The 21,074-nt window shown below is 45.4% G+C and overlaps 1 protein-coding gene across 3 annotated transcripts; it reads left to right on the top strand.

Moving 5' to 3' along the window:
* Positions 1-1,680: 1,680 nt before the first annotated feature.
* On the top strand, positions 1,681-20,551 carry MARK4 (microtubule affinity regulating kinase 4). 3 transcript variants are annotated; one of them, XM_053473449.1, is made up of 18 exons: positions 1,681-1,879; positions 2,758-2,943; positions 3,190-3,243; positions 11,839-11,887; positions 12,178-12,243; positions 12,405-12,475; positions 13,681-13,737; positions 13,924-14,160; positions 14,365-14,484; positions 14,576-14,675; positions 15,457-15,566; positions 15,666-15,816; positions 16,252-16,466; positions 16,947-17,050; positions 17,332-17,568; positions 18,176-18,255; positions 19,462-19,506; positions 19,629-19,838. In XM_053473449.1, exons 1-18 carry the CDS (start codon positions 1,838-1,840, stop codon positions 19,691-19,693), a joined length of 1,989 nt encoding a protein of 662 aa, XP_053329424.1. In that variant the 5' UTR covers positions 1,681-1,837; the 3' UTR covers positions 19,694-19,838. The 3 variants fall into 3 exon arrangements, with proteins under 3 accessions (XP_053329424.1, XP_053329425.1, XP_053329423.1); XM_053473450.1 differs by lacking the exon at positions 18,176-18,255 and having other exon boundaries at positions 16,252-16,397; positions 19,629-20,551; XM_053473448.1 differs by lacking the exon at positions 18,176-18,255 and having other exon boundaries at positions 19,629-20,551.
* The last annotated feature ends 523 nt before the right edge of the window (positions 20,552-21,074 follow it).

Below are 21,074 nucleotides of genomic sequence, written 5' to 3'. Positions count from 1 at the left end.
GATAAATGCCTGCTTCCAATTTTATTAACATAATTTAATGTACAGCGCTGCGGAATATATACATATATATAACCATAAATAATAATGTCTTATGAGCAATGCATAGATTTTAATTCAGGCAGCAGACAAATGGACCAACAAGTGACTGCAAACAAGTCCACATCATTTCTAAAGCTGGCTGAGACTCATGGGAGTTGTGGTCCACTGCTGCTGGGCCTGACTGCAGAGTAATTGATATCCGGTCTCTGATGGGTTAAATATGACTGCATTGCCTGCAATTCTAACTATTTATATGGACTCCCTGTAAATTGGATATAATTATATATTGCGGGTGAGGCCCGTGTAACTCAGCGGGTGTTTATTAAAAAAAGCCTCACCACACCCCACAAGATGACAGTTGCCTCTCAGGCCAATAGGTCACGCTTTGCAAACACCCTATAATATTATATATATTTCATCATATATTCGTTAGGCCTTCCTCCACCCCCCGCCATCGCATGGTGCAATCCTCTATAGCACCCGCTCGACGACCGGTCGTCTCGGGTCGTTCCAATGGAAATAAACAAGGAGGGGTGGTCGTTTGTGTCCTATATGCATAAATTACCCATCACCTCTTGCGAGCAACTTCACGCATAAATTACCCCTCCACTCAGAGGGGGAGGTACGTTTTCGTTGTCACTCACAGCCGGGTTAATAAGACTCTTAGCCCGGCCTCACTACTTTGATTGGATAAAGGGCTGTCGCTGGGTCCCAGCTTGGACCAATCCCCTTTCAGCAATGCCTTTGATTGACCCATCCTCTAGCACAGTGACCTGCAGAGCAATTAACCCTTTCTTTCAGTCAGATAATGCTTAATCAACAATTAACCCTTAACCTACCAGGATGGAGGAAGTATCTTCCTTTCCGGAGTTAACTCATCACTTGCCAGACGCCTATCCTTCTAGGTATTCAAAGCCCCCTCAACTCTTCAACAACAGCTTTATTTTACATCCTGTGCCAAACAAGACTCAGATTTCCTGCCACAGGGGGAGTGGTTAACCCTTCACCTGTCAGGTCCCCCCCACACACATATGAAGGGGGTTAACCCTTATTATGCCAGGAAGACCTCTGCTTGTAGCCAGGGAGACATCTGCAGAGCACGCCCTCCCCTAGCCGTGACTGCCGCTCTCTCCCCTCCCCTCAGACACACGCCTCCCATTCATTGTCAGCTCTCTCCGTAGGTGACTGTCTTTTTAAGAGGCTGGAGAGGGGGGAGGGGGGCTGTCTGTGAGCTGAGCCCATCCCAGAGAGACAGCTGGGGAGGAACAGAGAGAGGGAGAGCAAGAGACAGCTGGGGTTAGCGAGGAATACTAGGAAGAGACATCTTGAGAGGGGAAGATCTAGCGTGGGCAGGGTGGAAAGAGACACTCGGGGACAAGGAGAAATGTCTAGAGACAGAGGCATCCATAGAGAGAGACGGAGAGGAGACCTCTAAGAGTAGAGGAAGGGTGGGAAAAAAGCCAAGAGGAAAACATCAGAGACATCCATTGGATGATAGAGTTGGGAGAAAGAGACATTGATTTAAAAAATGGTGGAGAGACGTCTGCTCTCGGTGACCGCATCCTGCTGACAGAGAGAGCTATAGACCGGTATTGGAGGTCTCCCAAGGCACCCTGTCAGACGGCACTGATTAGAGTACAGAGGAATGCAATTAGAGTGCCAGGGTCCAGGTTAGAGTGCCAGCAGAGGTCTGTAAGAGATTACGCTGGGCCCGACGGTTTGAGAGAGAGTGTGATGTTGGTTTGAGGGTCTCTTTCACACCCCCCAGTGGGTTGGCGCTGTCTCTACTGGCCCGAAGATGTCTCGTGTTTCCGCTGGCAGCGAGAGGATAAATGACACGGTGAGTGGTCTTGCCCCGGGGTGGGCAGCACTTGTTTTGGGTGATGTATGTTTATTTTGCGTCTTTGTGAGTGATCGTTTTTGTCTCGTTGGTCCTCGGCTGCGCCCGTCCGCTTCGGTTATCTTGGTATTGGGCTGTCGTGTTTGTGTCTGGTGCCAGTGGGTGGTTCGGCGTGTGGCCAGGCGGTGGAATAGAGGTGCTGCTGGTAGGTATGTAGGCGGGTAGGTATGGTGCCAGCCGCTAGGTAAGTGCCCACTTATTAGACGGGTTTGAGCGGACCTCCACTTGGGTTTCCGATTGGCTGGCGGGGGTTTATTAACGCTCACGTTCCTAGAAGAGAGTGCTAGGCGGTAATGCGTTGGCGTCTTCTCCGTGCTCTCTCTGGTAGAGGGTCCTTCAATTTGGGCCCTCTTTGGTTGAGCGTTTGGCGCCGTGTCGCAAGTGACTCTACGTAAGGGTTCATATGGGAGAATTTTCATTTTATGAGTTTTTTTTGTAGGGTCCCATCGGAGGGGACACGGAATTTGTAACGGTGCGGGTCTCCTATGTGTACGTGAGATGGACGTGTTCTTCAAAATGGGGAAATTCTCTTTAAAATAAGGGCAGAGGAGCCATCCACGAGGAAGTAGTGTTATTTTTGAACATCTTTTTTTAAAACCGTGACGTAGAAGGAAGGCATCCTGGGTTTACCGGTAAGATGGCGGCCGTATCGTGGAAGGTGGTGAGGGTCCCGTTTATAAGGGGTCGAAGAGGATAACTGGCTTCCTGCTACAGCAAAGTTAAAGAGGATCTTAATATCCGTTGTCTTTCTTTAAGTTGTGGTTCTTATGTTTATATCTCATTGTGGTACTTATTTTTTTTTTTTCTACAACCTTTAGTCTGGCTCCACCCGCTCTGAGAAAAGCTCCTCTTCTTCGTCATGGCCTCCCCGACCTCCAGGAGCACGGTCAAGAAGTTCCGCCCCCGAGGAGCCACATGTTGGCAATTACAGGCTCCTGAGGACCATCGGGAAGGGCAATTTTGCCAAAGTCAAATTGGGAAGACATGTTCTTACTGGAAGAGAGGTGAGAGGGCTGTTGGAAAGGGCTGTAAGAAGGGGGATGAGGGTGTGCAGAGAGGTACGGAAAGCCCGGTGGTTCATAAATTGAGCAGCATTTAAAGGTTTGATTTGGGCCGGATGTGGCTGCTAATGAGTATTGGATGGAGAAGCTGGGTGCGTGTCTCCCTTCATCTCCTCTAAACACTGGTGCTACAGATATAGGGATCCACTGTCTGCGACATTTATATCCCTCACCTCACTATCCTTTCAGGTCGCGATAAAAATCATCGACAAGACCCAACTGAATCCCAGCAGCCTGCAGAAGGTGAGTTAAGGCATCTCCTTTATGTTTCTTTACTGCGAGATATGAATGTCTTTCCATGAGAAAATTAATGTTTTCAGGTGAGTCTAGCCAGGGGCCGCGTGTCCGGGGCAGTAATACGTGGCTTGTTTGTATAACCGTACCGGGCAGAGCACAGGGACCCTTCGCTAGTGTTTAGGAGAACATGTGAGGTTGGATGAAGGTCTCAGGGTGTTATGTGCGATGGACTCCAGAAACAGAGTTGTGTAGGATGGATTTTTCTTGCGTTCCTCCCCAATAGTGCTGGCTTTTCATGAGTTTGAAGGATACCTGAAAGGTCCATCCATGTTCTTCTGTGGATATCTTTAGAGCGACCGCTGTCGGGTAAGCTTATGAGCCTATGTTGACAGTCCATGGCACGGTGTATTTGGTAGACGTAGGGGTCTACAGCTTCTGAAACCGAGGTCTGTGTGCGCCGTGGACCGTTCCTGATGAAGGCCGGGTGCGCTTCAGAAAGTGTTCGTTTTTATTTGATTTTCTTCTTAATTGTTATTCGTTAGTTGTAATAAACATTTGCTACTATTTCCTATTTACAATGTTCTTGAAAATGTCGAAATATACTGATCTGCGCCAGGTCATTCTAGATTACTGGTTGGGGCCGGTCATCTCTCGAACTAAATGCTTGAGGCCAACATCACACCAACAATTTGATTTCGGTAACTAATAGCCGATCGGCTCAATTACATTTACCCTATGTCAGTACATAAAAAATATTTTTTTGATGAAAACCTGATGGAGCTGAGAGCAGTTCCCAAGGATATCGGTCTAGGAAAAATGTTTTGGGCGCCGTACTATTCTGGATAATTGATCTAGAACGGAGATTGGTATAATTGCTGAGAACAGATATGTTTACCACCGAACGGAAGATCCAGAACGAATGCAAAGAGAGACAGCTTGGCTGGGGGGATCTAGAACAGGGTTTTAATTCATATGGATTGCATGTAGAACTTTATCAGGACCGGCCTTCGGAGGCTGACAAAGCCCGGCGGGCCGGTGCCGGATGGCGCTCCTCGCTTAACCTTTATTGAGGCTTGTGTGGCGGATCCCGTTCGTGTTTTGGTGAATTTATCAGTCGGTCGAAGGGGTCTCTCCACGTGGCTAGGCCCTTCGCGATCCCCAAAATAGAACAGCAAAAGAACATACCGACGTCTTCCTGGTTCTCCTCTATATGAGGAAGTCGGCAGGATATTGTGTCATCACATTGTACAGAATTCCGAGGTTGCCTGGGACCGCGTCAATCATCCAAAAACAAAAAATGACTACCGTTCTGGAATGCCCTGGATGCCTTCTTCCTCGTATGACCCTTTTTGGCCAACATGATACTTAAATTAAATATTTCCTTATGGAAATTCTACAGCAGCGTTAGGATGGCAGCCATATGTGCTGTCATGGCCTCGTTTCCTCCGTCCTCACTTTATGTTTTTCAATAAAATATTTAAGATTCTAAGGAACTTTTTTCTTTAATTTATGAGATTATCTCATCCCGCTTTGCCAAACGCAGCCTTGTCTGCAACCAAACGTCTACAGAATAGAAAGCATATTACTAGAGCTCGACATAGCTTCTGATTTAATACAGATATATCCTTTTTTAACCTCAATTTACATGTCCTACCTAAAAATACAACTGTAATTATTCTACTTTTTATAGTATATATTTCCCTTTTTAAGCCTGTTCGTCTAGTTCTGACACCATCCATCCCATAAACCCAAGTGAAACACAGTCATCAAGGGGATTAGTCATTTTTAATAGTGATTACTCATGTTTTATCTCATGCCGTACCATATATTTTGGAAAATAAAAATGCATCCAGCTGAAAAAAAATAAAAAAATAAAAAATAGAAAATAAAAATGCATCCAGCTAAAAAAAAATAAAAAAAATAGAAAATAAAAATGCATCCAGCTAAAAAAAAAATTAAAAAAAATTGAAAAAAATAATACTAAAGTTTAGATTCTAAATGATATATTTTTAAAATAAATTATTTTACTTAATTGAGGAAATACCAAATGCGCATAGATGGGCCATTCGTTTTGAATGGAGATAAAGCGCTTTTAAGACGACAAATGACATCATATATAAGAACCCCCAGAGGAAGGGCTTGAAGCTGGGATCCAGAAAGATGTAGCTGCTTTGGACTAGGCTTTGTCGTGTTTTGGTCTTTTACCTTTGATGAAACTGAATAATGTAAGATGACGTACGGACCCGTGCCACGGCTTCGCAGAATGGTTTTTTGCAAGTTCACAACAGGAATATGGAGCACGGGCTTGTAATGGAGATGATGAAGGGGAGTAAGCGCCGCGAGAGAGGTCTTGGTTAGAAGAAATCACACGCAACAGAAGAAGGGTTTCCCGTGAAATAAAGCGTTGACTGAATCACCTGTGCTAATGCAGCCATCTTTTTAAACCCCTTCCCCCATCCAGTGTATGCCATAACCCAACCTTAGAAAACACGGTCATGCGCAGAGGTCTTCTGGCGAACTATAAATGCACGATCTTGTGCCGTTCTAGATAAGAGAAAGTGTCTCGGCTACGAAGCTGTGGTTTTTGAGATAAAAGCTTCGAAACGAGTGTTAGTAGGGTGTTTCTCTCCCATTCCCCCCCAACTACCTATTTCCCATAAGCTCGCATGCCCTCAGGGTCCTCTTCTCCTTCCGTACCGGTTCGTGTTATTGTTCGTTTTGTACTCTCCCGTATTGTATTATTCCGTAATCATGACTTTTGGGCTTTTCTTTTCGTATGTAATATTATAAAATGTGCAGACGTACATTATGTGTTCTTCTTATACCTGGGAACCTGCAGGGTTTCATCCGGAGTCTCTAGGTGAAGCTCTCCTTACCTGGAGAAGCAGCGATTGATCGTTCCTCCTTCTCACCAACCTAATCTCGGCCCACCACTCCCTGCCCGCTTCCTGACCCTTTAAAGTTCATTTGGGGCTAGTGCTGCCCCCCCCTGCACAGCTCCCTCTGCCTCCTAACTGAAACCACACCCCCAGAGGGGAGGGACTCTGGACAGCCAACCCAGGGAAGCTTCCATGTATGTCCAGGTGTAAGGAGTTAATACCAGCTCAAGACACGCTATGTGTAGTATTTAGGAAAAGGTATCATTTTTTTTACCGTGTAGTTGCCATGTTTCCCAAGAACGGCCAACAGCCCTGTTCTCGTTTAATCGTTAGTTTATTAGCGACCAAGGATTCCCCTACCCGGAGCTCCTAACTCTCCCACCTTTAGGAGTGTGGCTTCATTTGGGAGATGGGATTCCTGCGGTCGGGGGCAGCTCCGCTTAGACTTTATTGGGTGGGAAGTGGGCAGGAAGGACCCATGACCAAACGCCCCTTCCTTGGCCTGAGATTGAAGAACGTGACCCAGGGTCGCAGGAGAACAGTTCTTCCTCCGGAGACTCTGGGTGAAGCCCGTTGTGCTCCAGGTTATGCTGGTGGCTTTATAGCAGGAGACTCCAGTTGGTGGCTGCCATTGCCATGGCAATTAGAGGAACGTTCTTGAAACCTGGATCCAGACCCCAGGAGTTTCTTGGTCTACCTGCTAACTAACTTCATACAACAACAACGACATAGAAACCCTCATAGTCCATGGAGCGATCAGAAGATCCCAAAGTTCCATCAGAACAGATTTGTTCTTGTAGGAATCTCTCAGATAGAAGTGGCCTACAGAAATAGTGGAATGGAAGGCCCAGGGGGGCCGGTGGCAGAGAGACGTCAGTGCTGTGGGAACCGGTCTCCTTTTTTTACCCTTTTATTTAAACCGTAACAAAATGTTAGCGTGGCACTCGAGCAATCTATGTTAAATTAATTAGAGTGCGGCGGGGAGGGGTTCGATCTCGGTGCCTGGGGTGGTAACGTCACAGGCTGAAAGAGGAGATCAATAAGAAGCACAAGGCCTCGCCGGGAGTTCGGGGGAGATACGTGTAGCGAGGGCCCGTGTGATATATATTCTGGAATTAGGTTATCTACAGTAACGCTACGGTGTCTTTAAGAGCCGGGTATCCGGATAACGTCCAGATATTGCCCCTCCCCCCCAGTTACGTTAATGGCGACTCAAACCATGAAAACGATAAAGCGAATCGATTGTTATTCCCAAATCCTACAATTTATAGTTAAGTACAGTAAATAAAACCGAATTAACGGCATTTGGAGATTAAAACAAGCACGATACTGTAAGAAACCTACCATGCCTGCTCCATGGGAGCAGCTGTCATAACTTCCTGTTCTAAGGATACGAATTGTTATTCCTCCCCGTTATTATCTCTACCCTGTTGTCCAGTTGTTAATTGGATCAGGCAGCCTTTGGTTGGATGAGGAAAAGCGAGAGGACCCCAGGGCAGGAAATGTGTGCCAGTTTATGCCACAAAATGCCACAGATCTCAGCTTAGCTGGGGGTATTATAGTCTCTTTTACCCCGATGGACACGTAAAGTGACGCGCTGAGCTCGATTAATACTAAAGGCTGAATCTTATGAGTGTCCCTCGAACGCTGTGTGGCCGGACGCCCGTGCCGGGACTCTTCAGATAGACCGAGGAGTCAACAGACAGGACGGGCCACTTGGCTTGGGAGCTTAGAGGTTTTGAAGACCGTGATTGATGTGTTTATGCTTCAGGCTTTCTTAAAACGAACCGGGTGTAACCCCAAGACGAACAAAGTGCCCGTTAGACATATATTCTGTACGGCCGCATGTCTTGTGGATGTCACGGAATGCTTTAACATGGTACATGTTACAAAGTAGCCTCCCAGCAGAAGTGGTAGAGGGTAATACAGTGAGGGTATTAAACACGCATGGGATCGTGACCAACGACTGATTAAGGTCTGAGTCTCCACAGCAGGAGAAACGGGCGACTAGACGGGGAGAATGGGTCTGATCGGCCGTCAGATTCTATGCTTTTACCTTTAAGCAACGCTATATTATATTTAGCAAAAGGTCATGTGACCTATTAATGTATGGCGGGTATGAAGTCCAACGTTTTCTAGATTACTAGTTGCCGGTAGATACATTATCTAGATGAGCTTTTCGTCAGCACTCTCTGGTGTCACCAGTGGCCGGGTCTTTCAGGATCTCCTCATGGGGTGTTATATTTTTTGCAGCCCCCTTGGGGGCTTTCATGTCATGCGCTACATTTGTGTGTTTTTTTTTGTTTTGTTTTTTTTAAATTTAATATCAGCACCTGGACTTTGTTAGGATTAGCGTTAAGCGCAGGCTTATTTTGCTTTGACCCGGAGCGTTCTTAATGGTTTCGGTGCCTTTCACGTACGTTCTGTGCCATCCTAAGATCGCTCCTTTTCATTAAACGTGGCTCTGCGCCGGAGGAGTTAGTCCATTGGGGACTAAAAATAAACAAATTGCCCATTTAATATTCTTGAGATTAGCCATCCGATGTTCCAAAAAAAACCCATAATTCCGCAATTATATAAATAATGTCATTTAAAATAAAAACGGGATGCCTTTTACATAAGTTTCTCCTGTTACCATGGTGTCCTGGCAGAAGATATTCCAGCTTGATCGCTCCCAAAGAAAAATTGCCTTCATATAATTGTCTTCTGCGTCTTTTGTAGGCATTTTCCGCCGATAGTCACATAAATAGTCCCTCCCAAAATCAATAACCTTCTGTCTCCTTAATATTCTGCTCCTCCGGGGTCATTAATGGACGAGCGGCGGGCGTCTCTGCCAGCTGTGCCTGTAGGTTATTTTAAACCCACCGTGTTTCAGCTATGAAATCCGTACATTGTGGGTTATTCCGTCCCAGGGCGTTCATCTATCGATCGGGTTTTTTTCTGGAAAAAAAAAAAAGAAAAAAAGAAATAGCTGATCGAGTGCCATCTAGAAAGAAGTAACGTTTCTCGTTCCTGCCGATACGGAATTCATTAACCTTTTCAGCTGGCACAAACTCTTTGGAATGGCAAGTGCCATGGATTCTAGAACATGAAAAGATACATGTCGTAGATAGCATGAGTTCTGTACCCTGACATGGTATATCCATTGTGAGGACAGGAACCCGGGCGTTTGATGCACGTTGGGGTTTTGACCCCGATTTTAGGGTCTCCCCTAGGCCTGACGCGTTTTAGGAGGCCACGTATTTTGGTGCTTGCGTTATGTTTGGTCCAGTTCTGATGTTTTCTGGGGTTTTGCTTTCCTAGCTTTATAAATAGCATTCTGTTGTTCCGCTTTTTGGCACCCGGTTAACGTTCTACAATGTAACAAGGAGTATCTTATCAGGATCTGTTACAATCAGGTAAGGCATGTCGGCCAGAAGGTATTTACAACGAGGGCTTGCGGTGTGTTCATCGAGGGAATATTCAGAACGTTGGCTTACGGGACGTAAGTTTATGAGCGTTCCTTAACCCCTTCGCGACCTTTGCCGGTTCAGGACCGTCATGACAAGAAGGTCACTAAATGACCTTTGACGGTCCTGAACCGTCAAAAAGTTAAATAAGCTTAGAAAGTGATCAAGGATCACTTTCTTCGCTTAAACGGCCTTGCTGCAATGCCTCGATGTCGAGGCATTCAGCAAGGCCGAGATCGGCATCGGGGGCCATGTCTGGCCCCTCCCCGGGGCGTCAACAGCCGCCATACATTGTATGGCGGCGGACGCCCGTTTTAAAAGCGTTTAGGAGGCGATCAACGATCGCCTCCTAAACTTAAATGGTGTCGCTGGAATGCCTCGATCAGGAGGCATCCAGCGACACCAAACACTTACCTTTAGGTGGGCTGTGACCGCTCCGGAGAGCGGTCACAGCCGCAGCTGCCGGTGATCTTCGCCATCAAGTAAGATGGCGGCGGCCCGGGAACTACAACAATAAAGACGAAAAAGTTCGCTAGAGGGTCTCCAGACCCTCTAGAGAACTGGCTCCACTTGCTGGTTGAATACAGGTACTGCATTCAACCATGCAAGTCAATGGAGCCCAGCTTTCTAATCACTATGTGATTAGTAAAATATTCAAAAAAAAAATAAAAAAAAAAAAATGGAAAAAAAAAAAATGTGCTAACATTTAAAAATAATTATGCAGTGATGTCACTAGATGAACCATCCAGTACCAGCACAATGTGTAAAAAAAATATAAAAAAAGTATTAAAAAAATAAAAAAAATAAAAAAATAAAGTTTATTATTTTGAGCAAGTGCTAAAATTTCTCAAAAATCTCAGAGTTAAAATAAAAGCACTTCAAATACCCAAGGGGTGTCTAATATATAAAAAAAATGGCTGATGGGGTAAATTGGAGTGGCCTAGCTCACAGATAGGGCATAGGTACAGACTGACCAAAATGGAGAAAAAAAGCGCACTTCCCAAATGTGGCATTTTAAATCTGAAACAACCCGACAAACCCATGCATGTCGGGTATCACTGCACTCAGGAGATGTTCCTGAACACATATTGGGGGGTTGTTTGACAGTGACATATACCAGAACCTGTATATCTATAACTAAAGTACAATTTGTGTGAAAAAAAATTACTATTACAAAGTTTGACAAAGTGTAGTTCTATAATTGGTGCATGGAAAGGGTTAAAATAACAGCATTCGGAATACCCTGGGGTGTCTAGTTTTCCAAAATATATGGTTTGAATGGGTTAAATTGAGTTAACCGGCTTCAAAGATATTCCAAAGAGGAGATGGAGGCAGAATGACCAAATGACCACCTGGATTACGCATGCCCCAAAAGTAGCCTTTTACCAGCCAAACAATCTGACAAACCCATGCATGTGGGGTATCGCTGTACTCAGGAGATGTTGCTGAACACATATTGGGGTGTTGTTTGATAGTGACATATACCAGAACCTGTATATCTATAACTAAAGTACAATTTGTGTGGAAAAAAAAATAAAAAAAATTACTATTACAAAGTTTGACAAAGTGTAGTTGTATAATTGGTGCATGGAAAGGGTTAAAATAACAGCATTCGGAATACCCTGGGGTGTCTAGTTTTCAAAAATATATGGTTTGAATGGGTTAAATTGAGTTAACCGGCTTCAAAGATATTCCAAAGAGGAGATGGAGGCAGACTGACCAGATTTGTTAAAAAAGATTTGGAAATCATAAAACGCTGCTTGTACTTATTGCCCTATAACGTACAAAAAACAGCAAAAAAACATAAAAACATTGGGTATCTCTAAACTCGGGACAAGTAGTAGAATCTATTTAGCTAGTTTTTTTACTTGCTTTTTTAGGTGAGTAAAAGATTTTTCAAATAAAAGTCATAAAATGTCTTTTTTTTCAATTTTTCACCATGTTTTTTTTATTTTTTTTATAGTAAATAAGATGATACGATCAGAATAATGGTATCTGAAGAAAGCCCATCTTGTCCTGAAAAAAACAATATATAACTTATGTGGGTACACTAAATGGGTGAGGAGAAAATTACACCTGAACACAAGCACCACAAAAGTGTCAAAACAGCCTCGGTCCCACAGGGTAGAAAACGAAAAATGAGCCCGGTCCTTAAGGGGTTAATATGAGTATCGGCGATGTGTTGGCAGAGACGGACTGACCTCTCTCAGGCTGCGTTGAGGACCCTCCGTAGACCACGGCCTTGAAACTAACCCCTCGTTGTCTTTTAACAGCTCTTCCGTGAAGTCCGAATCATGAAAGGACTCAACCACCCAAACATAGGTAAGACCGCATGCGACTCTGTGCTATTTGCCCCATACCTGGAAACGTCCCAGCTGCCCAAAGCGTCCTCTCTCTTGAGGGTGTTGATATAATTAGGGTGCGGAGAAGCTGCGTGTAATGGCAGGGCTCGCCCCGGTTAGAAGTGGTCGGAGAGTAAATGGGACGTTGGCGATGAGTTGACGGGGTTAATTCCGTGGCTCGTCATCGAGAGATGCCAGGCAAAGCCCAGCATGTATCCCGGAACGCCCAGCCGGTGAATGTCCTCCTCACTTTCTCCTTTTCATCCATAGTGAAGCTGTTTGAAGTGATTGAGACCGAGAAGACGCTCTACCTGATCATGGAGTACGCCAGCGGAGGTACGCAAAGCCGTTCTTCTTCACGTTACCTTTCTGCTTTTATTTTCTACCCTCCTCCCCCACCACGTCCTCCTCCCAGCCTTTCCTCTTGTTTAATTTGCGTTATTCTCTTTTCTCTCCCGCCCGTATTAAACCCCCTGCTTTGTCTTTGTCTCTCTCAGGCGAGGTATTTGATTACTTGGTCTCTCACGGTCGTATGAAAGAGAAAGAGGCTCGTGCCAAATTTCGACAGGTGAGCAGGTGTCTCGTTCCTACGCTCCTCGCTCTGCGTGTCCCCTAACTGTCCTCCTTCTCTCTCGCTGCTTCCGGCTGTTGTCTCGTTGTGAATCTCCGCGCGTTACTGTAGCAAGATTTCGATTATGTATAGAATAAGCGGGTATTTGTTTACCTGCGGGGAGGTTGTATGGAGCTTTTTGTTCTTGGTTTTATTTTATTGTAATTTACTTTGTTTTCTTCCCCCTTTGGCTGTCGTTATTTTATTTAATAAATAAAATGAATTAATTGGAATTTTTAATAAATAATTTAATACATTTTAATTGAAAGAAAAAATCAATAGACTGTTCGATTTAAAGGAATAACTTTCTGAAAGGTTTAGGAATATTTTACCTGTTTGGAAACAATTTGCAGATTTAAATTAGCTACAGTCAGTAGCAATCAGTCCAGAAAAAAACGTAAATCCTTGTCTGTAAAACTTTTTTTTTTTATTTGCTGACGTTTGCGGCAACGAAGCAAAATAATGGCGTCCGCTTCGCTTTGAAGGTAGAACAGCTGCGTAAAAAGGGAGCGAGCGTCTAATGATGTTGGGAATCCTCCTGTGTCTGATCAGGAGGGTTCATGCTCTTTTTGGACGGCTACAGAAATAGCACCCTTTGCTAGTTCATGCGCAAGTTTTTGTTTTTTTTTAGAGCAGCCTGTTTTCCATAAAGATATTGAAAGACATTCAGAGAGTTTTCTCCCTTACAAGTGATAATTCCAGAAGGAAGTTAACCCTTTTCTGGGCTTGTGATTAAAAACCGCTAGTTCTGGGTAGATTTGTTGCTTCAAACTTTGCAGCCAAATCAGCCTTTTCAACTCGATTAAGTTCGATTTCAGGTCCCCGTCACGGAGGAGCAACGTCTTTATAACCTACATGTAATGTGCACTGCCTACAGGATTTGTATTACATCAGTGATAGACAATCAGTATGTTAGATGTGTAAACGCTTGTTGTATCCGCTTTGTGTTAACAGCCCGGCAAACCAATTCGTCCTACGCTGATTGCGTCTCCCACCTGGAAACGGCAAATTGTTGCACTCTTTTCTCCCGTTATCCACATATTATCAGCTTACCTCTCTCCCTTTTGCATCGGTTGCTTTTCCCCTGTGCGGGACGCCCGGTAACAACCCCCGGCATAACAACTCCTCGCGCTCACTGCCTTTCTGTCTCTTTATCTTTACAGATTGTCTCCGCAGTCCATTACTGCCACCAGAAGAACATTGTTCATCGAGATCTTAAGGTTCAAACTCTTTCTCTGTTCTACGTTGGTTGTTAATATCGCTAGGGTTCTGTGAATCTCACATTTTGGGCCAAATCGGGGGAAGGGATGGTTTAAACCAACTCTTGACGTTACCACCACCCCAAACTCCATTGCTCTCGCTTCTTCTGTTGTTCCTTCCTGAAGCTCCTCTGTTTGTCCTGCTAGGCCGAGAACCTCCTTTTGGACTCCGAGGCCAACATTAAAATTGCAGACTTCGGGTTTAGTAACGAGTTTACCCCAGGAGGAAAGCTGGATACTTTCTGCGGGAGTCCTCCCTACGCGGCTCCCGAACTCTTCCAAGGCAAGAGGTACAACGGGCCCGAGGTAGACGTCTGGAGCTTGGGGGTTATACTTTACACCCTGGTGAGCGGGTCCTTGCCCTTCGATGGACAAAATCTTAAGGTGAAGTTATAAGACGACGCTCTGCGTTGCGAATCGCTGGTTGTCGGCTCTTCGTGTGCCGTGCATGGTTTGGCCACGTGCTTTCTTTTCAGGAAAGTGAGGGATGGGATACCGAAGACAAAGAGGTCTAAAGAGACCAGTTAGGAGATGGAGAAAAGATATGAAAACATGCCTGTTAATTGGTTTATTTTAATGTTTTTTTAGGAGCTTCGGGAGCGAGTACTTCGTGGGAAATACAGAGTCCCGTTTTATATGAGCACAGACTGCGAGAGCGTCCTGCGGAGATTCTTGGTGCTTAATCCAACCAAGAGATGTACTTTAGAGGTGATATTGAACGTCTATCCTTTCGGTGTCCTTATGCGTATACAGGCTTTATCCTCCCCGTTCTGAATGTCTCTGTGACCATTTCTCCCAGCAAATAATGAACGACAAGTGGATGAATATCGGCTATGATAGCGATGACCTGAAGCCCTACAAGGAACCCGATGAAGACCACGCTGACCCCAAGCGTATCGGTGAGGATGGACCTGATTTCATTGATAATTACAAGTCAGTTATGGGCTCCATAGGCATACGTCGGTGAATCAAACCTGTGGAAATAATTGTACAGGGCTGCCGTGTAGTGTATATTTAATATTTAAACCCTTAACCCTTTATAGCAAGAGCTCCCATAATTATTTGCTTGGAAGCCAAGGTGGTTTTATAGTTCATCAGCCCCTGGAGAGCGTCGACGTGGAACATTGTTACAAACCCCACCGCGATCCGGAATTACCTGCTAATGTTTTAAAACATGGAAAGAAAACCGAATGTTATCACTCAGTGTTGGTTTGCTAAGCAGCAGTGGGTTGGGAAATGGCTAATTAGTCAAATAGGTTTGAAAGCTGTTTCCGTGTGGGGGAGGGGCACAGCACGCTACATGTTACAGATCTCCGCGTGTCACGAAGCAACCTACAGATTCAGTATAATTAGAACTGCCACAAAGCAGCGCCTAGAACTTCCAGAACTCTCTGGAACCATGCGAACCCATGCCACCGAGCGAGGTCCGTAACAAGATGTGATCACGAGAACCACGTGCCCTTCTTAACACGTGGTGTACAAAAAATGATTTTACAGCTGGCCCTGCAGATGGATTTTAAATTAATATCACTGGTTAAGAGATTTCTAAGGGATGTAACGGTTGAAGGAGAAGTCTGGTCACCCCAACCAAAGAGGTACCAGGAGAACGTTGCTATATGAAACGTTAAAGGAGAAGTTCTGTTCGTCTTCATTTATTTCCTCTGTTTCTCTCTAATCCAGAAGTCATGCTAGATATGGGGTATTCCCGTGACGAGATTAAGGATGCCCTGACCAGCAATAAGTACAATGAAGTAATGGCCACGTACTTGCTGCTTGGAAGGAAAGCCGAGGTAACGTGCCGAGAGGCTACCAAGTTCTTGAGCCGGCTCGGTTTGCTGCTTCTGGTCTGGGACGCCCGCCTGACCTCTCGATATTTTTCGCTCCCGTAGAATGAAGGTGGAGACCCTCGTACCGACAGCACACTCTCTCTGCCCCGCTCACGCGTCACCTCCGATGTCACCAACGGTGCCACGAAATCATCGTCGAGTCACAGCAAAAACCAGCGAGGATATCAGAGGCAGAGGAGACACAGTGACTTCTGTGAGTTGTTGTTGTTTTTCCTTACTTTATTTCTATCCTGTATCCGCATGCTACGGCTACTTGGAAATTAGGATTTTCCCCTGCTGGGTGACAATAAGAAAGCTGACCTTTAGCGCTGACTTTCCTCAGCAGGATAGCGCGTAAGCGGAAACCCCCGGGCGGTCTATATGTTTTTAGTAAGTGGCTAAATCAACGTCCAGTGGAGTTTACTTAATACAACCCGTAGATGTACTCCAGAGCTGATGTGACGTGGTTACATAGTTACTGTGGCTAAAAATGACCCAAACCTTCCGTTTCTACATTTCCAGTTGCCCCAAGTTGTAGGGAATCCATTTCAGCGTCTGGAATCGCTATTCCTCCTTAGAGCTGGACCCTTTCCGTCTAGACTATAAATATATTCGTAAACCTGTATATCTCTACTTTGTCTGCTTCCAGGTGGTCCTGCTCCTGCCCCATCTCAGTCCAAGCGAAGCCCCCCAGGGGCGGGGGATGACGGAACAGTTGGGGAGCGCCTTACCCCCAGGAGGGGCAGCGGATCAGTGGGTGGGAGCAGCCGGCCTCCCCCACCCTCTAGCCCTATGGTTAGTCATGCTCACAACCCCAATAAAGCTGAGATTCCAGAACAGCGCAAAGAGGCCCCACCTGCCACGGTAAGGTCATGGCTTCTACCTCCTAGTCTGCATTTAATACGCCTAGCCTAGCAGCACCCCGACCAGAGACCAACGGCCCACATACCCCTCAAGAGCAGCCATGGTCCATGGCCCCCAAACCAGTGACTGCCACCTGTCTCTTGGGCATAACAGATAAGAATTGTTTGGCCCATCTAGTCTGTCCTTGGGTTCAAACTATAATCACTGTTTGGTCGCGTCCCAGATTCAGGAGCCATATATTTAGAAAAGTAGAAAGTGGGAAGAAAGGGGTTGATCAAAAAAATGGTTAGAGACGAAAACCGAGGGATGGGATAAGAGTGGGGCCTTAATCTTGGGCCACAGCCCTTGACTGCTTCTTCTTTTGAAGCTCATCCTAGAAACTGTCCATGTTACAGTCAGTATTTCACACGATCTGTCTGTGTTATCAGACTCTTCTCATTATAAAGTGATTTATCATCTGCGATCTGCTCTTCTTCTCAGGTTAACACGCCTCCAGGTGTGATGGGACGCAGGAACACGTATGTTTGCACGGATCGCCATGGCTCAGAACGTCATTCCCTCCTTCACAACGGCAAAGAGAACAGGTGTGATCACGTGTCTGTACCTCTGAGCGCTGTCATGGCAGTGGGCACCATAACCAAAAGGGCAGAATTTCAGAATTTAGAAGGAAAACCATTAAAAAAAATGCAATTTGAGTAGAATTTTGTTACATATGTATTGCTTAGACACAAGTGGAGGCACATTGGCAGCTCCCAGCTCTATACAATTGTGTTTTTGTATTTATATTGATTAGTATTTACGTTACAAATCAGATGTGGTGGCCACGTGGCTTATAGGTAGCTGTGTTTTTCTTTTACTGTTGCAGCTCGACCCCCACGCGCCCACCGGCCCCGTCGCCTTCCACCCAGAGCATTGCAGAACGGAGCAGCCTCTCCCGGGGGTCCAATGTGCGCAGCACCTTCCACGGAGGGCACGTGAGAGATCGGAGGGGGCAGAACCCACCCCCAAGCTCACCTACGCACCCTCATGAGGGACTAAACCAGAGCAGGACCCGAGCCACCTCCAACCTGTTTAGCAAACTGACCTCCAAACTGACCCGCAGGTAATTGAGACGAGCTGGGGGGACAGAAGGGGCCGCGGACCCTAAGCTCCTTGCAGAGTATTGCACGGTAACCCCGACAGACCTACCTGAGAATCCACCAACCACATCTCCAATGGAACCATCATGAATGTTGAACTCGGTCCTTCCTTGTACATTGTGGCACGCAGGGGAGACCAGGATTTGCCCTCACCCCTCACTGGGCATTGATTGTATGGCTCTTCTCCTTCATAGCTGGTAGCGTGACATAGTGGCACAGAGCCAGCCCTTCCCTCCATAGAGTGATAAAGGGAACCCTATGCCGGTGACACGCTGACTTGTAGCCGGAAGGCTTGGATTTCTTGCCGTTTCTAGCCTGGCACACTGACACGGATGTGGCTCATGTATTTGTGGGACCGTATACACCTACTGTAGAAACTGACGGATACCCTGGGATACCCCTTTCCCTTGCCCAGGGTGTTTTAGTTTGTGCCCTCCCCCCTCTCTATGCTTTCTATAACTATCTCTGAAACCCCAGGCCACTGCTCCCGCTTCACATGCCCCCCCCCACTTTCCCTATTCTATTCATTTCCACTCTTTTCTCTCTCTCTATCTTTACCTTCCTCCTTAGGGTCGCTCTCGACCCCTCTAAGAGACAGGCGTCTCATCGCTGTGTGTCTGGAGTGTCTCTCCCTCAGGACAGCAAGATCAGTAAGTGTGATGCTCTAATACTCGGTGCTTTGTCTCCTCTTAGTGTGCTAGATGCTTTAGTCCTTCTAATGTTTTCTCTCTATACCATCCCTAATAATCTGCTTCTAACGCCCATCCAAACCATCCTCTAAACATCTTCTAATAACCCTAAACGCTTCGTTATATTCAGCTTAGGTGACAATGTCATCCTTGTAAATATTTTATATTTTATATATATATCTCTATATATATAATATATATATATATCTCTATATATATAATATATATATATATATATATAATGTGAGTTTGATGTATTTTTAGGTTGTTTTTAACTCCATGTGCTGCAATTATTATTATTATTATTAACTAGTATTATTTGACACTTTGGTTACCTATTTTCTAAAATATTAGGGTCTTGGCAGCAATAAAAGTCAGAACAGTCAAATATTACATACTTCTACCCTACCTCTCAGTTTGCTTTTTCCGTAGAGCCTATAGTTGTAGTTGATACTTTTATTGGACCGACATAGAAAAGCGAAGAAATCCTTGAGACCCCGAAAAGCTTCTGTAACTTTTTTATACGATGTTATCTGGTTTTATCATCTATTTTATATGGAAACACAGCCCACAGTTACTAACATTCTAGTACTAGCAATCTCATAATACGGCCAATGTTTCGACCCACCACAGGTCTTCATCAGGGCAAAAATATGGCATAAGAATTACGCCATTATGCCGTATTATTACCTTGATAAAGACTGATGTCATTGAGCATCGCGTGAATAAATACTAAAATTTATTGGCGTGTGCCGAGATGTTTTTATTATTTCTGTAGCTGACTGACAGACAGGAATCATGGGAATCCACATTTCTTTTTTTAAAGTTTAGTGACACTTTAAGATGTCTCTGCTTTGCATGCGCTTAACCCACTAGCACAGTATCTCACCTAGTGACTTGCCACGGTCCAGAAAATATGGTGTTTCCATACAATGAAGTATCTGTTCTTCACTCTGGAACATCTCACGTTCCTTCCCTAGTGTCTTCTTGTCTCTTGATGGATCATAGTTGATACTCTGTAGCTCCACCAGGTTCTCCCACCCATCCTTAACGTACCGCACCACATCTCTGACTCTTTATATTTCCTTTCTCTGTCTTCCTTCTATGATTTTTAATACTCCCGGGTATTAGATGACCGACTCTCGCTGTTATTTTTTTTTTCTTCAGGGTCACAGACGAATCTGAGAGAGTCTGGGGACCTGAGGTCGCAGGGTAAGGATGCGGAATTCTTATTTCATGTATAATAACCTCATCTTTTTGTCTGTCCCGCACCAAATTCCTCCATGATCTCTCTGCCACCCATTCCTCAAATATCTCTCTTTTTTCCTCTACAGTAGCTATATACCTTGGTATAAAGCGTCGGCCAACTCCGGCCTGCTCAGACCTCCCGGGGATGTGAGAAAGTCCACCCGGCGCCCCCCCTCGCATTCGCCAGCCCCTTCCACTGCTCCCAACGAACCTTCCCCGTCGGGCAGACCACGCCCCCTTCCGGGCAAGCTCCGCCCGCTTATCACCGTTGGGACACTGGGACTTTAAGAGGAGTCGTACGCTCTCTGGAAATCCATTGGGACCGTTTTAGCTTTTAAGAGCTGGGACATAAATCTTTGGGGCAGCAATGCCCACTCGTGGGTAGTTATGCCCACCCCGCTATTGGGAAGCTGTGCCTTTAAGATGGACACATCCCTTTTTACTGGATTGCCTCACCCGCCACACACATTGTGGGCGGTGCGCTGGCTTTAATGGGAGGGACTCATCTGCTTGAAGCCAGAAGACATGCCCTTTTGGATGTGCCATGCCCCGTTATCTCCATGGAGAGGACAATGACTTCAAGATGATGAGCTGTGACATCACAGGGGGAGGGGCCTTGGTGATGGGATACCCCCTTGCACTTCCTGTCCTGCCCACTGCAAAATGACATCACCATGATATGTTTAATGTGGGAGTGTTACATGATATTAAGAATTTCCTCTCTTAGTAGAAATAATCTTGTTTAACGAGCCCTCACAATACTGAACTTTCCCTCTAGCCTCTCCCCACTCTCCACCATATTAACAGATCCTCACCCATATTTCCAAGTAGCCCTCCCCACACACTTCATGCGGATTGTGTTTAAGCCGTCCTTGTTTTTTTAGAAGTTAGAGTGTCTTTACTAATATCCCGCAAGGAACCCTCGCAAAAACACCCCCCACAAAAACAGTGATTGATCCCGCTCTTCAACAAAGTATCTTACCTGTAAAAATCACACAAACATTAAAAAGAGGAAAAAAATTACCCCTAATCTTCCCATTATGAAAAAGTTCATTATTTGGTGCGGGAGCCTTAAAATGTGCCACGTGATGGCGGCAACGATGCAAGGCCCGCTCCAGCTCTATTTTTATGTTAAATGCATATTGGCGTCCACTGCGCATGTATATCGGAGTTAGAAAACGAGACTTTGGTCTTATTTAACTCCTCCCCCAGCTGCCTTTACTGGAAACAGGAAGCATTCCTGCGTATGCTCAGGAGTGCACTCATTGACATCAAGGGGAGTAGCAGCAGCCAATCACATTGTATTTCCTCTGAATTGAAAGGGGTGCTACTGAGCATGTGCAGTAAGTGTACCCATGCTTCCTGGTTTAAGTAGAGGCAGATAGACTAACGTTTTGCTTGCCGCCACTCATAACGAAATAATAAGTGCTTCGATTTACTGTTCCTGTAATATCAGTTAAGTGGCTGCATCCATTTTCCCTTTTTTCATGTTTGTGTCTCTTTTTCCCTCCCTTTCTACTTTAACAGATATC

Source organism: Spea bombifrons, chromosome 8 (assembly GCF_027358695.1).
Source record: "Spea bombifrons isolate aSpeBom1 chromosome 8, aSpeBom1.2.pri, whole genome shotgun sequence".
Lineage (NCBI taxonomy): Eukaryota > Metazoa > Chordata > Amphibia > Anura > Pelobatidae > Spea > Spea bombifrons.
The sequence above is the reverse complement of the archived record's forward strand: the minus strand, read 5'-3'. Positions and strand labels throughout refer to the sequence as shown.

Excerpts from the sequence above, each read along its gene's own strand:
- MARK4 (XM_053473448.1), top strand. The coding sequence starts at position 1,838 with ATGTCTCGTGTTTCCGCTGGCAGCGAGAGGATAAATGACACG. Across the intron at positions 14,676-15,456 it reads CGCTGACCCCAAGCGTATCG|AAGTCATGCTAGATATGGGG; the intron begins GTGAGGATGGAC and ends TCTCTAATCCAG. Across the intron at positions 16,467-16,946 it reads AAGAGGCCCCACCTGCCACG|GTTAACACGCCTCCAGGTGT; the intron begins GTAAGGTCATGG and ends TCTTCTTCTCAG.